Below are 14,797 nucleotides of genomic sequence, written 5' to 3' on the forward strand. Positions count from 1 at the left end.
TTCCGATAACTGGGATGAAGTCTGATCAAAAGCTAATTTTTTAAATTATCAAGGTAATAAAACTGTTAAAGACAGACATAAAGTACATAATGTAAATTCTCCTGCTCCACTTCCACGAAGCGATACAAGGATTAGAGTAATGTAGCTATAACAGATTGCATCTTAAGGCTAATCACTATTTATTGCAAGTGCTGAGCAAACATCCGATTCCTAATTTCATTTCATTTGTAATCCCTTAAAATTATCTGTTTGATGTTGCAAATAATGGACTTGTTACCAAATGTGTCGCACAATGCATGCGATCATGTTTGTGGAGATTACTAATGACATTGCAGAACTGACTCGATCTCTTACCTCCGGCATATCTAGTCTGGGTTGGCCAATTGCCAGTTCATAGATTGCACGGGCACGTTCAACATCACCAAGGATGGTTTCCAACTCAGCAAACTTGATCCAAGTAGTGCAGTTCTCTGGAGAAAACTCCAGGTATTTCTCATACAGTTTCCTACACCGGTCAAACTCACGAAGCTGGAGCTCTAGTTCAATGTACCCTTTGAACAGCTTGTTCTTTGGACATTTTCCTATGCCAGTACCCTGAAAGTGCATACAAACATAAGTTATTATTCATCATTAATATATAGCTTATCCTGATCCAGAATAAGAAATCTGCTACGGCTGACAGGCCACTTGCAACAGTAACAAAAACCCATCTGGTTCACTAATGTCCTTTAGGGAAGGAAATCTGCCATCTTTACCTGGTCTGGCCCATATGTGACTCCAGACCCACAGCAATGTGATTGACTCTTAACTGCCCTCTGAAATGGCCTAGCAAGCCACTCAGTTGTACACAACCGCTACGAAAAACAAGAATAATAATAAAAATAACAGAAAATGCTGGAAACACTCAGCAGGTCAGGCAGCATCATGGAAAGAGATAGCAAAATACCGCAGATGCTGGAAATCCAAAATAACAACAGAAAATGCTGGAAAAACTCAGCAGGCCAGGCAACATCCGTGGAGAGAAATTAGAATTGATGTTTCGGGTCGAAACCCTTTTTCAAAACTGGAAAGGAAATAAAATAGATCGAAGGCAGGGCTGCGATAGAACAAAAGAAGTAAAAGAGACATTAAGAGGTATTCAAAACCAGACGAGATGGTAATCACAGAATCACAGAAACCCCACAGTGCAGATAGAGGCCATTTCGGCCCATCGAGCCTGCACCGACACATATCCCACCCGATCCCTGTAACCCCTACACCAACACATATCCCACCCTATCCCTGTAACCCCACTAGGACAAGTGGAGACAAAAGACGGCTGAGATTAGGTGTGAAGTGTACTGGCAGGATGAGACAGAGCTGCCATGTGGGAGAGAGAAAAAAAAGGAAGGGGGGGGGGGGGTGGAAAAGGGAAGACCCAAAACAAAGGGGTGGAAAAAATATAAGTAAAAATGTAATAGGAGCCGAGGTTATGATCTGAAATTGTTGAACTCGATATTGAGTCCGGAAGGCTGCAAAGTGCCTAATCGGAAGATGAGGTGCTGTTCCTCAAGAGGCCAAGGACGGTGAGGTCCGAGTGGGAATGGAGCAGTGAATTAAAATGACAGGTGACCGGAAGCTCGGGGTCACCCTTACGGACTGAACGGAGGTGTTCTGCAAAGCGGTCACCCAATCTGCGTTTGGTCTCCCCAATGTAGAGGAGACCGCATCGTAAGTAGCGAATACAGTATACTAGATTGCAAGAAATACAAGTAAATCGCTGTTTCACCTGGAAGGGGTGTTTGGGGCCCTGGACAGTGGGAAGCGGGGGGGAGGTATAGGGGCAGGTGTTACATCTCCTGCACTTGCACGGGAAGGTGCCAGGCGAAGGGGAAGAGCTGTTGGGGGTGATAGAGGAGTGGACTAGGGTGTCTCAAAGGGAGCGGTCCCTACGGAATGCTGAAAGGGGAGGGGAGGGGAAAATGCGTTTGGTGGTGGGATCACTTTGGAGGTAGCGGAAATGGCGGAGGATGATCCGTTGAATGTGGAGGCTGGTGGGGTGAAAGGTAAGGACAAGGGGAACCCTATCGTGGTTCCAGGAGGGAGGGGCAGGGGTGAGGGCAGAAGTGCGGGAGATAGAACGGACACGGTCGAGGGCCGTGTCAACCACGGTAGAGGGGAATCCTCGGTTGCGGAAAAAGGAAGACATGTCGGAAGCACTGGTGTGGAAGGTGGCATCGTCGGAGCAGATACGGCGGAGACGGAGAAACTGGGAGAATGGAATAGAGTCCTTACAGGAGGCGGAGTGGGAGGAAGTGTAGTCCAGGTAGCTGTGGGAGTCAGTGGGCTTGTAGTGAATATTGGTCGATAACCTATCCCCAGAGATGGAGACGGAGAAGTCGAGGAAGGGAAGAGTCAGAGATGGACCATGTGAAGGTGAAGGAAGGGAAGGGTGGAAATTGGAGGCAAAGTGAATGAAATTGTCTAGTTTGGGGCGAGAGCAGGAAACGGCACCGATACAGTCATCAATGTATCGGAAAAAGAGGTGAGGGAGGGGACCTGAGTAGGACTGGAACAAAGAGTGTTCCACATATCCCACGAAAAGGCAGGCATAGCTAGGACCCATGCGGGTACCCATAGCAACACCTTTGATTTGGAGGAAATGAGTGGAGTTAAAGGAGAAGTTGTTCAATGTGAGAACAAGTTCAGCCAAGCGGAGGAGGGTGGTGGTGGATGGGGACTGGTCGGGCCTCTGTTCAAGGAAGAAGCGGAGCGCCCTCAGGCCATCCTGGTGGGGGATGGAGGTGTAGAGGATTGTATGTCCATGGTGAAAAGGAAGCGGTTGGGGCCAGGAAACTGGAAACCGTTAAAGTGGCGGAGGGCGTCCGAAGAGTCGCGGATGTAGGTGGGAAGAGACTGGACAAGGGGAGAAAAGAGAGTCGAGATAAGAGAGTCGAGATAGGAAGAGATAGGTTCCGTGGGGCAAGAACAGGCTGAAACGATGGGTCTACAAGGGCAGTCCTGTTTGTGGATCTTGGGAAGGAGGTAGAAGCGGGCTGTGCGGGGTTGGGGAACTACGAGGTTGGTGGCTGCGGGGGGGGGGGGGGGGGGGGAAGATCTCCAGAGGAGATGAGGTCAGTGACAGTCTTGGAAACGGTGGCTTGATGTTCGGTAGTGGGGTCATGGTCCAGGTGGAGGTAGGAGGAGGTGTCGGAGAGTTGGCGTTCAGCTTCCGCTAGGTAGAGGTCAGTTCGCCAAACAACAACAGCACCACCCTTGTCAGCGGGTTTAAATGACAAAAAATGTCAGGGTTGGATCTAAGAGAATGGAATGCTGCAAGTTCAGAGGGAGGTAGGTTGGAGTGAGTGAGGGGAGCAGAGAAATGCAGATGGCCGATGTCACGGCGGCAGTTAGCGATGAAAAGATCTAGAGAGGGCAAGAGGCCAGGGGGAGGGGTCCAGGTAGAACGGGAATTCTACAAGCGGGAGAAAGGGTCAGTCGTGCGGTGGGGGGGGGGGGGGGGGGGGGGAAGACTCCTGGCCAAAGAAGTGGGCACGGAGATGAAGGCGGCGGAAAAAGAGCTCAACATCGTGCCGAGCTCGAAATTCATTGAGGTGGGGGCGTAAGGGGATGAAGCTCAGGCCTTTGCCGAGGACTGATCGTTCGGGGTCAGAGAGTGGAAGGTCAGAGGGGATGGTGAAAACGCGGCAGGGGGTGAGATTGGGAGAAGGTGGGTCAGAGGAAAGTGAAGGGGAAGAAGGTCCCGGAGGGGCGTTTGGTGTCCAAGAGTTGATGAAGCTTGTGATCCTTGACATCGGAAAGGAAGAAAAGAAGTTTTTTGTTGAAGCGTCGGATGAGTCGAAGGATGAAATGGAACTGTGGACCCGGACAGCTTTGAGATAGAGTGCGCCGGTGTTGCTGAAGAGAGAGGTCGAGAGTGTTCATGTGGCGCCGCATGGCGTTGAGCGTGGATCTCAGGATGCGGCGAGAGCAGTAGTTCGAGGAACGATGAATATCTTGCAGATATTTGTAATCCTGGGTGGATCCGAAACACGAAGGGTGGGAGTTTAGTTGGAATCCACGTGGAATAAGTCGGAACCGGAGACAGTTGCTGAGGAAAATGATGTGGCTGTGAAACCGAGTCTTGGCAGATACCTGATCAAACACGAGAAGGGAAACTGAAAGTAATGAAGATGAACAAGGTTGAAGAGCCAAACGGAGATCCCGTCGAAGAGAAGAGCAGAACTTCTTCCAGGTAGGCATTCCTAGAAGAGGTGTGGCAGTGAACCAAACACTAGTACGATAGCAAAATACTGCAGATGCTGGAAATCCGAAATAACAACAGAAAATGCTGAAAAAACTCAGCAGGCCAGGCAACATCCATGGAGAGAAATTAGAGTTGACGTTTCGGGTCGAAACCCTTTTTCAAAACTGGAAAGGAAATAAAATAGATCGAAGGCAGGGCTGCGATAGAACAAAAGAAGTAAAAGAGACATTAAGAGGTATTCAAAACCAGACGAGATGGTAATAGGACAAGTGGAGACAAAAGACGGCTGAGATTAGGTGTGAAGTGTACTGGCAGGATGAGAGACAGCTGCTATGTGGGAGACAGAAAAAAAAGGAAGGGGGGGGGGGGGAAGGGAAGACCCAAAACAAAGGGGTGGAAAAAAATATAAGTAAAAATGTAATAGGTGCCGAGGTTATGATCTGATATTGTTGAACTCGCTCTAGAAAAATAGAAGATAGGAGCAGGAGTAGGCCATTCGGCCCTTCGAGTCTGCTCCGCCATTCAATGAGATCATGGCTGATCATCCAAATTCAGTACCCAGTCCCTGCCTTCTCCCCATATCCCTTGATCCCGTTAGCCTTAAGAAATATATCCAACTCTTTCTTGAATATATTTAATGAACTGGTCTCCACCGCCCTCTGTGGCAGAGAATTCCACAGGTTCACCACTCTCTGGGTGAAGAAATTCCTCCTCATTTCAGTCCTAAATGGCTTACCCCTTATCCTTAGACTATGACCCCTGGTTCTGGGCTCCCCGGCCATCAGAAACATCCTTCCTGCATCTAGTCTGTCCAGGCCTGACAGAATTTTATAGGTTTCGATGAGATCCCCTCTCAATCTTCTAAACTCCAGTGAGTATAAGCCCAATCGACACAATCTCTCCTCATACGTCATTCCTGCCATCCCAGGTATCAGCCTGGTGAATCTTCGCTGCACTCCTGCCATGGCAAGAACATCCTTCCTCAGGTAAAGTGACCAAAACTGCACACAATACTCAAGGTGCGGTCTCACCAAGGCCCTGTACAACTGTAGCAAGACATCCTTGTTCCTGTACTCGAACCCTCTTGCTACGAAGGCCAACATACCATTTGCCTTCTTAACCGCCTGCTGCACCTGCATGCTTACCTTCAGCGACTGGTGCACAAGAACACCCAGGTCTCTTTGCACTTCCCCTTCTCCCAATCTATTGCCATTCAAATAATAATCTGCCTTCCTGTTTTTGCCACCAAAGTGGATAACCTCACATTTATCCACATTATAGTGCATTTGCCATGTTTCTGCCCAATCACCCAACCTGTCCAAATCGTACTGGAGTTTCACGACATCCTTCCCACAGCTTACCCTCCCACCCAGCTTTGTGTCGTCTGCAAATTTGGAGATATTACATCCAATTCCCTTGTCCAGATCATTAATATATATTGTGAACAGCTGGGGTCCTAGGACCGATCCTTGCGGTACCCCACTAGTCACTGCCTGCCACTCGGAAAACGACCCGTTTATTCCAACTCTTTGCTTTCTGTCCGCCAACCAGTTCTCTATCCAAGTCAATACCTTGCCCCCAATCCCATGTGCCTTAATTTTGCACGCTAATCTCTTATGTGGGACCTTATCGAAAGCCTTCTGAAAGTCCAAATACACCACATCCACTAGTCTCCCTTATCTATTTTACCAGTTACGTCCTCAAAAAATTCCAGTAGATTAGTCAAGCATGATTTACCTTTTGTAAATCCATGTTGACTTTGTCCAATCCCGTCACTGCTTTCCAAGTGCTCTGCTATTACATCTTTTATAATAGACTCTAGCATTTTCCCCACTACCGATGTCAGGCTTACCGGTCTATAATTCCTCGCTTTTTCTCGACCATCTTTTTTGAATAGTGGGGTAACATTAGCTACCCTCCAATCCATGGGTACTGTTCCAGAGTATATCAAGTTCTGGAAGATGACCAGCAATGCATCTACTATTTCTAGGGCCACTTCCTTAAGTACCCTGGGATGTAGATTATCAGGCCCTGGGGATTTATCAGCCTTCAGTCCCATCAATTTTCCTAACACCATTTCCCTACAAATACTGATTTCTTTCAGTTCCACCCTTTCATCAGACCCTATGTTCCCCGGCATCTCTGGGAGGTTATTTGTGTCCTCCTTTGTGAAGACAGAACCAAAGTATGAATTTAGTTGGTCTGCCATTTCTTTGTTTCCCATTATAAATTCCCCTGATTCTGACTGCAAGGGACCTACGCTTGACTTCACCAATCTTTTTCTCTTCACATATCTATAAAAGCTTTTACAGTCAGTTTTTATGTTCCCTGCTAGCTTACTCTCATATTCTATTTTCCCTTTCTTAATTAATCCCTTTGTCCTCCTTTGTTGAATCCTAAACTGCTCCCAATCCTCAGGATTATTGCTTTTTCTGGCCAATTTATATGTCCTCTCCTTGGATCTTATGCTATCCCTAATTTCCCTTGTTAGCCACAGTTGAGTGACCTTTTTTGTTTTATTTTTATGCCAAACTGGGATGAACAAATTCTTTAGCTCATCCATTCGGTCTTTGAATGTTTGCCATTGCCTATCCACCGTCAACCCTTTGAGTGCCATTCCCCAATCAATCCTACCCAACTCGCTCCTCAGACCATCGTGGTTTCCTTTATTTAAATTGAGGACCCTAGTCTCTGAGTCAACTACATCATTCTCCATCTCAATGAAGAATTCGATCATATTATGATCGCTCCGACCCAAGGGGCCTCGTACAACAAGATTGTTAATTAATCCTTTCTCGTTACATAATACCCAGTCTAAGATGGCCTGATCTCTGGTTGGTTCCTCGACATATTGGTCCAGGAAACCATCCCGTAAACACTCCAGGAATTCCTCCTCCACAGTATTGTTACTAATTTGGTTGGCCCAATCTATATGTAGATTAAAGTCACCCATGATGACTGCTGTGCCCTTATTGCACGCTTCTTTAATTTCCCTTTTAATGCCATCCCCAACCTCCGCTTTACTGTTGGGAGGTCTATATACCACTCCCACTAATGTTTTTTTCCCCTTAGTATTTCTCAATTCTACCCATACAGATTCCACATCATCAGAGCTAATATCCTTCATTGCAATTGTATTAATCCCTTCTTTAACCAGTAATGCTACCCCACCTCCCTTTCCTTTTTGCCTATCTTTCCTGAATATCGAATACCCCTGGATGTTGAGTTCCCAGTCTTGGCCATCCTTGAGCCACGTTTCCGTAATCCCAACCAAATCATATTCGTTTACCTCTATTTGCGCAGCCAATTCGTCCACCTTATTACAAATGCTCCTCGCATTAAGACACAAAGCCTTCAGGCTTGTTTTTTTAACGCTCTTAGATCTATTAGAATTATTATTTACTGTGGCCACGTTTGATTTAAACCATTGATTTCTCTGACTGCCACTTTTGTTTTTCTCCTTCCTATCTTTTGCTTTTATCCCTGTTTCCCTTTCCTCTGTCTCCCTGCTCAGGTTCCCAACCCCCTGCCATTTTAGTTTAAACCCCCCCCCGAACAGTGCTAGCAAACCTCCCCGCAAGGATATTTGTCCCATTCTGGTTCAGGTGCAACCCGTCCGACTTGTATAAGTCTCACCTTCCCCAGAAGCAGGCCCAGTGATCCAGGAACCTAAAGCCCTCCCTCCTGCACCAACTCTTTAGCCACGCATTCATCTGCTCTATCCTCCTATTCCTATACACACTAGCACGTGGCACCGGGAGTAATCCAGAGATTACAACCTTTGAGGTCCTGCTCTTTAATCTGCTACCTAGCTCCCTAAATTCTTGCTGCAGGATCTCATCCCTCTTCCTGCCAGTACACTTCACACCTAATCTGAGCCGTCTTTTGTCTCCACTTGTCCTATTACCATCTCGTCTGGTTTTGAATACCTCTTAATGTCTCTTTTACTTCTTTTGTTCTATCGCAGCCCTGCCTTCGATCTATTTTATTTCCTTTCCAGTTTTGAAAAAGGGTTTCGACCCGAAACATCAACTCTAATTTCTCTCCACGGATGTTGCCTGGCCTGCTGAGTTTTTCCAGCATTTTCTGTTGTTATCATGGAGAGAGAAACAGAGTTAACGTTTCAGGTTGAACCTGAAGCCTGAAACGTTAACTCCGTTTCTCTCTCCACGATGCTGCCTGACCTGCTGAGTGTTTCCAGCATTTTCTGTTGTTATTTCAGATTTCGCTATTGTAATAAGAATAAAACCGGCACCGGCTTCGAACACGACAACGGCACACCCAGCCCAGTCGACCCTGCAAAGTCCTCCTCACTAACATCAGGGGACTTGTGTCAAAATTGGGAGAACTGTCCCACAGACTAGTAAAGCAACAGCCTGACAGCGTCATACTCACAGAATCATACCTTTCAGCCAATGTCCCAGACACCTCCATCACCATCCCTGGGTATGTCCTGTCCCACCGCCAGGACAGACCCACCAGAGGTGGTGGCACAGTAGTATACAGTCAGGAGTGAGTGGCCCTGGGGGTCCTCAACATTGAATCTGTACCCCATGAAGTCTCATGGCTTCAGGTCAAGCATGGGCAAGGAAACCTCCTGCTGATTACCACCTACCGCCCTCCTTCAGCTGATGAATCAGTACTGCTCCATGTTGAACACCACTTCGAAGAAGCACTGAGGGTAGCAAAGGAGTACGCTGGATCGGGGACTTCAATGTCTATCACCAAGAGTGCCTCGGTAGCACCACTACTGAACAAGCTGTTAGAGTCATGAAGGACATAGCTGCTAGACTAGGACTGCAGCAGGTGGTGAGAGAACCACCACGATGGGAAAAACCTTCTTGACCTCGTCCTCACCAATCTACCTGTCCATGACAGCATTGGTTGCAGTGACCACCGCAGAGTCCTTCTGGAGACAAAATCTCATTTTCACACAGAGGACATCCTCCATCGTGTTGTGTGGCACTATCACCATGCTAAATGGGATACATTCAGAACAGATCTAGCAGCTCTAAACTGGGCATCCATGAGGCACTGTGGGCCATCAGCAGCAGCAGAATTGTATTCCACCACAATCTGTAACCTCATGCCACAACATATCCCTCACTCTACCATTACCATCAAGCCAGGGAACCAACCCTCGTTCAATGAGGAGTGCAGAAGAGCATGCCAGGAGCAGCACCAGGTGTACCTAAAAATAAGGTGCCAATCTGGGGAAGCTGCATGCTATAGACAGAGCGAAGCGATCCCACAATCAACAGATCAGATCAAAGCTCTGCAGTCCTGCCACATCCAGTCATGAATGGTGGTGGACAATTAAACAACTAACGGGAGGAGGCGGCTCCAGGAATATCCCCATCCTCAATGGTGATGGAGCCCAGCATTTGAGTGCAAAAGACAAGGCTGAAGCGTTTGCAACCATCTTCAGCCAGAAGTGCCAAGTAGATGATCCATATCGGCCTCCTCCCGAGGTCCCCACCATCACAGAAGCCAGTCTTCAGCCAATTCGATCCGCTCCACGTGATATCAAGAAACACACTGGATACAGCAAAGGCTATGACATCAAGGCAGCATTTGACCAAGTGTGGCATCAAGGAGCCCTAGTAAAACCGAAGTCAATGGGAATCAGGGGGAAAACGCTCCACTGGCTGGAGTCATACCTGGCACAAAGGAAGATGGTTGTGGTTGTTGGAGGTCAATCATCTGAGCCCCAGGACATCGCTGCAGGAGTTCCTTAGGGCAGTGTCCTAGACCCAACCATTTTCAGCTGCTTCATCAATGACCTTCCTGATATACCTATCAATTCGTCCAATAAAAAGCGACGAGTTAGGAACGTAACTAAAGGTTTTTATTGACTAAATAACAGAGCCCACCCTCGTGGGTGATCGGGTCCAACAAGGAGGAATACCAGCCAGTCGACTACCTTTATACCTGGGCAGGTAGGTGGAGCCATGGGCGGAGTCGGAGGTGGTCAGCCCAGGTATAACAGCGCGACAAGAGGCGACCTCGTATAGTGATACAACAGTGAGAACAGTGATAACAATACAACAGTGATAACTATAGTGTAACGATAGTGAACGATAAAAGTGGTTTACCACATTCACCCCTTGTTTAGATTGGAGTCCGGCGGGGTGAAGTGTACTACCAGTTCTGGTATGTCAGTCTGTCCGGAGGCCTCGTAAGCCTCTCCGATCGTCGCAGCGGCGGTGCTGCATTATCCGGTGTTAATGCTGGTGTCTGCGTGGTCGGCGAAGGCTCGTGGGGTTCCGGCATGCCGTCTACCTGGGCTGGAATTGGGGGGGTGGTGGGGGGGGGGGGGGTAAAGGTGGTGTCTCCGGAGTGCCCGAGGGTGCGAGGTCTCGTAAGGAGACAGTGTCCTCCCGCCCGTCTGGGTAAGCCACGTAGGCGTACTGGGGGTTGGCGTGCAGGAGGTTCACCCTCTCGACCAGGGGGTCCGTTTTATGGGCCCTCACGTGCTTTCGCAGCAAGACGGGCCCCGGAGAGGTCAGCCAGGTTGGTAGAGTAGTTCCCGTAGTCGACTTCCTGGGGAAAACAAGCATTCGTTCATGGGGGGTGGCGTTAACGGCAGTGCAAAGTAGTGACCGGATGGAGTGCAGCGCTGTCGGGAGGACTTCCTGCCAGCGGGAGGTTGGGAGGCCCTTAGACTTTAAGGCTAAGAGGACGGCCTTCCATACCGTCGCGTTCTCTCTTTCCACCTGGCCGTTCCCTCGGGGGTTGTAGCTGGTGGTCCTACTTGCTGCAATACCTCTCACTAGTAGGAACTGACGGAGTTCCTCGCTCATGAAGGAGGGGCCCCGGTCACTATGTATATAGTTCGGGAACCCGAACAAGGCGAAGAGGTCGTTCAGGCACTTGATGACCGTGGTACTGGTCATGTCTGGGCAGGGGAAGGCAAAAGGGAGTACTCATCAACGATGTTGAGGAAGTACACATTGCGGTCAGATGACGGTAGAGGCCCCTTAAAGTCGATGCTCAGGCGCTCGAAGGGGCGGGTGGCCTTGATCAGGCTTGCTCTGTCCGGCCTATAGAAGTGCGGTTTGCACTCGGCGCAGGTCTGGCAGTTCCTGGTCATGGTCCTGACCTCCTCGATGGAGTAGGTCAGGTTGCGGGCCTTAATGAAATGGTAAAGTCTGGTGACCCCGGGGTGGCAGAGGTCGTTGTGGAGGGTCTGAAGTCTATCAATATGCGCGCTGGCGCATGTAATTCGTGAAAGAGCATCAGGGGGTTCGTTCAGCTTACCTGGCCGGTACAAGATATCATAATCGTAGGTGGATAGCTCGATTCTCCACCTCAAGATCTTGTCATTCTTGATTTTGCCCCTCAGCTTGTTATTAAACATGAAAGCAACCGAACGTTGGTCGGTGAGGAGGGTAAATCGTTTGCCTGCCAGGTAATGCCTCCAGCGCCGTACCGCCTCCACAATTGCCTGGGCTTCCTTCTCGACCGACGAGTGTCGGATCTCGGGGCCCTGTAGGGTCCTTGAGAAGAAGGCCACCGGCCTCCCCTCCTGGTTAAGGGTAGCGGCTAGGGCGAAGTCGGATGCATCGCTCTCCACTTGGAAGGGGATGGACTCATCCACTGCGTGCATTGTGGCCTTGGCTATGTCTCCCTTGATGAGGGAGAAGGCCGCGCACGCTTCCTCCGTGAGGGGGAAGGATGTGGACTTCATGAGGGGTCTGGCTTTGTCCGCATAATTGGGCACCCATTGGGCATAGTAGGCGAAGAGCCCCAGGGTTCTCTTAAGTGCCTTAGGGCAGTGGGGGAGGGTTAGCTCCATGAGGGGGCGCATTCTTTCGGGGTCGGGGCTGATGAGTCCGTTCTCTACTACACAGCCAAGGATGGCAAGGCGCGAGGTGTTAAACACACATTTCTCCTTATTGTAGGTGAGGTTCAGCCGTTGGGCCGTACGGAGGAATTTCTCCAGATTCACGTCATGGTCCTGCCGGTCGCGGCCGCAGATGGTGACGTTATCTAGATAGGGGAATGTGGCCTGCAGTCCACTCTGGTCAACCATCTGGTCCATCTCCCTTTGGAAGACCGAGACCCCGTTGGTGACACCAAAGGGGACCCTAAGGAAGTGGTATAGGCGCCCATTCGCCTCGAAGGCGGTGTACTGGCGGTCCTCGGGGTGGATAGGGAGTTGGTGGTAGGCCGACTTAAGGTCGATGGTCGAGAATACGCGGTATTGTGCAATCTGATTGACCATGTCAGATATGCGGGGAAGGGGGTATGCGTCCAGCTGGGTGTATCTGTTTATGGTCTGGCTGTAGTCGATGACCAGGCGATTTTTATTGCCGGTCTTAACGACCACGACCTGGGCACGCCAGGGGCTGTTGCTCCCCTCGATAATGCCCTCTTTCAGGAGGCGCCGCACCTCAGAGCTAATGAAGGCTCTGTCCCCAGCGCTGTACCGCCTGCTCTTGGTAGCGACGGGTTTGCAGTCGGGGGTGAGGTTAGCGAACAGGGAAGGTGGCGGCACCTTGAGGGTGGATAGGCTGCAGGTGTTACGCGGTGGGCGGTTTAACATTCGCTGGTTGTCGACTGTGAGTGGGGGGAGGGGTCCACCGTATGCTAGGGTTACACTTTGGAGGTGGGATTGGAAGTCCAGCCCTAGTAGGACGGCAGCGCAGAGCTGGGGGAGGATGAGGAGTTTAAAATTTTTATACTCCGTACCCTTAACCGACAAGGTCACAACACAGTAGCCGCTAATGTCCGTGGCGTGGGACCTCGATGCCATCGAGATTCGGTTGCGCGTTGGCAGGACAGGGAGGGAGTAGTGGCTCACCGTGTCTGGGTGGATGAAGCTCTCTGTGTTTCCGCTGTCGAACAGGCAGGTCGTGGCGTGGCCGTTTACTTTGATGTCCATCATCGACTTGGACAGGTGGTGTGGGCGGGCTTGATCCAGAGTGACGGAGGCTAGTGTGTAGGTAAGCGAGTCGTTGTCGTCTGCGGGCGAGGCGGTCGTCGGGTCCGGGGGCCCGGTGGCAGTCGGGCGTGGTGGGTAAAATGGCGTCTCCCACGAGGTAGGACAAAATGGCGGAGAAGATGGCTGCCCCCATAACTCACATGAGGCACTATTGGGGTCGGTTGCCTTGATCAAAGATGGCCGCCCCCATGACTCACGTGTGGGGATGCTGGCCTCAGTTGCCTTGAAAGAAGATGGCTGCCCCCACAGTTCGCATGAGGCACTGCTGGCCTCTGAAGATCCGCTCCTGCAGGCCTTAGAGAAGTGGCCTTTCTTCCTGCAGGTTGAGCAGGTAGAGTTCCTGGCTGGGCAGCGCGACCTCGGGTGCTTCTCCTGGCCGCAAAAGAAGCTGCCGGCGGCCCGATCGCGGGTGCCCGATGTCGGAGCCGGTACCGGGGGTGGCGGTCCCGGTCGGGTCCGGGATGCCGACGCTGAGGTAGGTCCCGGGGGCGGCGCTGCGAAGGGTATTGCGGTAGGGGTCGGGCCCAAGTCCCAGGGTCGCGAGCAGTACCTGGAAAACGCCTCCTGGTCCTGATGGGCCACCTCTAGGGAGAGAGCGAGGGCTTCAGCTTTGTCCAGGTCGAGGTCTTTAGCTTCAAGCAGTCTTTGCCGTGAGTAGTCGGACCGTAGGCCTTTCACAAAGGCATCGCGGATATTATCTTCCGTATTTTCAACAGCCGTCACCGCTTTAAAGTCACAGTTCCTGCCGAGTGCTCTTAGCGCCCGTAAAAATTCAGCTACAGACTCTCCTGGCTGTTGCGGGCGGGATCTCAGGAGGTGCCTGGTGTGCATGTAATTTACCGGGCTCCGGTACTGCTGTTTCAGTAGGTTGATAGCGGCCTCGTATGTAGTCGTGTCCTGGATGAGTGCGTATACTCTCGGGCTCGCTTGGGCGTTCAGAACTCTTAGTTTGGATCTCTGAGGGACGCCGGATTCTTCCAGGTAGGATTCGAAGCAGTCCAGCCAGTGTTTGAAGTTGAGGGCTGAGTTTGCTGCCTGTGGGTTTAGATCCAGGTACGGTGGTTTGAGGGCTTGCAGCCAAGCCGGCTGGTGTGGCCCGGTGTCTGAAAGCTGCTGTGGCTGTGCTTCTGGGAGGGCTTCTGGCTGGCCAGTAGTAGACATCTTTAAAATTTAGTCAATAAAATTGATATACCTATCAATTCGTCCAATAAAAAGCGACGAGTTAGGAACGTAACTAAAGGTTTTTATTGACTAAATAACAGAGCCCACCCTCGTGGGTGATCGGGTCCAACAAGGAGGAATACCAGCCAGTCGACTACCTTTATACCTGGGCAGGTAGGTGGAGCCATGGGCGGAGTCGGAGGTGGTCAGCCCAGGTATAACAGCGCGACAAGAGGCGACCTCGTATAGTGATACAACAGTGAGAACAGTGATAACAATACAACAGTGATAACTATAGTGTAACGATAGTGAACGATAAAAGTGGTTTACCACACTTCCCTCTATCATAAGGTCAGAAATGGGGATGTTCGCTGATGATTGCAGTGTTCAGTTCCATTTGCAACTCCTCAGATAATGAAGCAGTTCATGCCCGAATGCAGCAA

At 50.3% G+C, this 14,797-nt stretch overlaps 1 protein-coding gene across 1 annotated transcript in view; it reads right to left on the reverse strand.

Moving 5' to 3' along the window:
* Positions 1-14,797, reverse strand: part of crnkl1 (crooked neck pre-mRNA splicing factor 1) — a 58,892-nt gene that overhangs the window by 14,248 nt on the left and 29,847 nt on the right. The window contains exon 11 of the mRNA XM_085981785.1: positions 355-594. Coding sequence (XP_085837911.1) covers positions 355-594 — 240 coding nt within the window. The remainder of the gene's footprint in view (positions 1-354; positions 595-14,797) is intronic.

The sequence above is a fragment of the Somniosus microcephalus genome, chromosome 3 (genome assembly GCF_052327205.1).
Source record: "Somniosus microcephalus isolate GS21.2 chromosome 3, FLI_Smic_1.0, whole genome shotgun sequence".
NCBI lineage: Eukaryota > Metazoa > Chordata > Chondrichthyes > Squaliformes > Somniosidae > Somniosus > Somniosus microcephalus.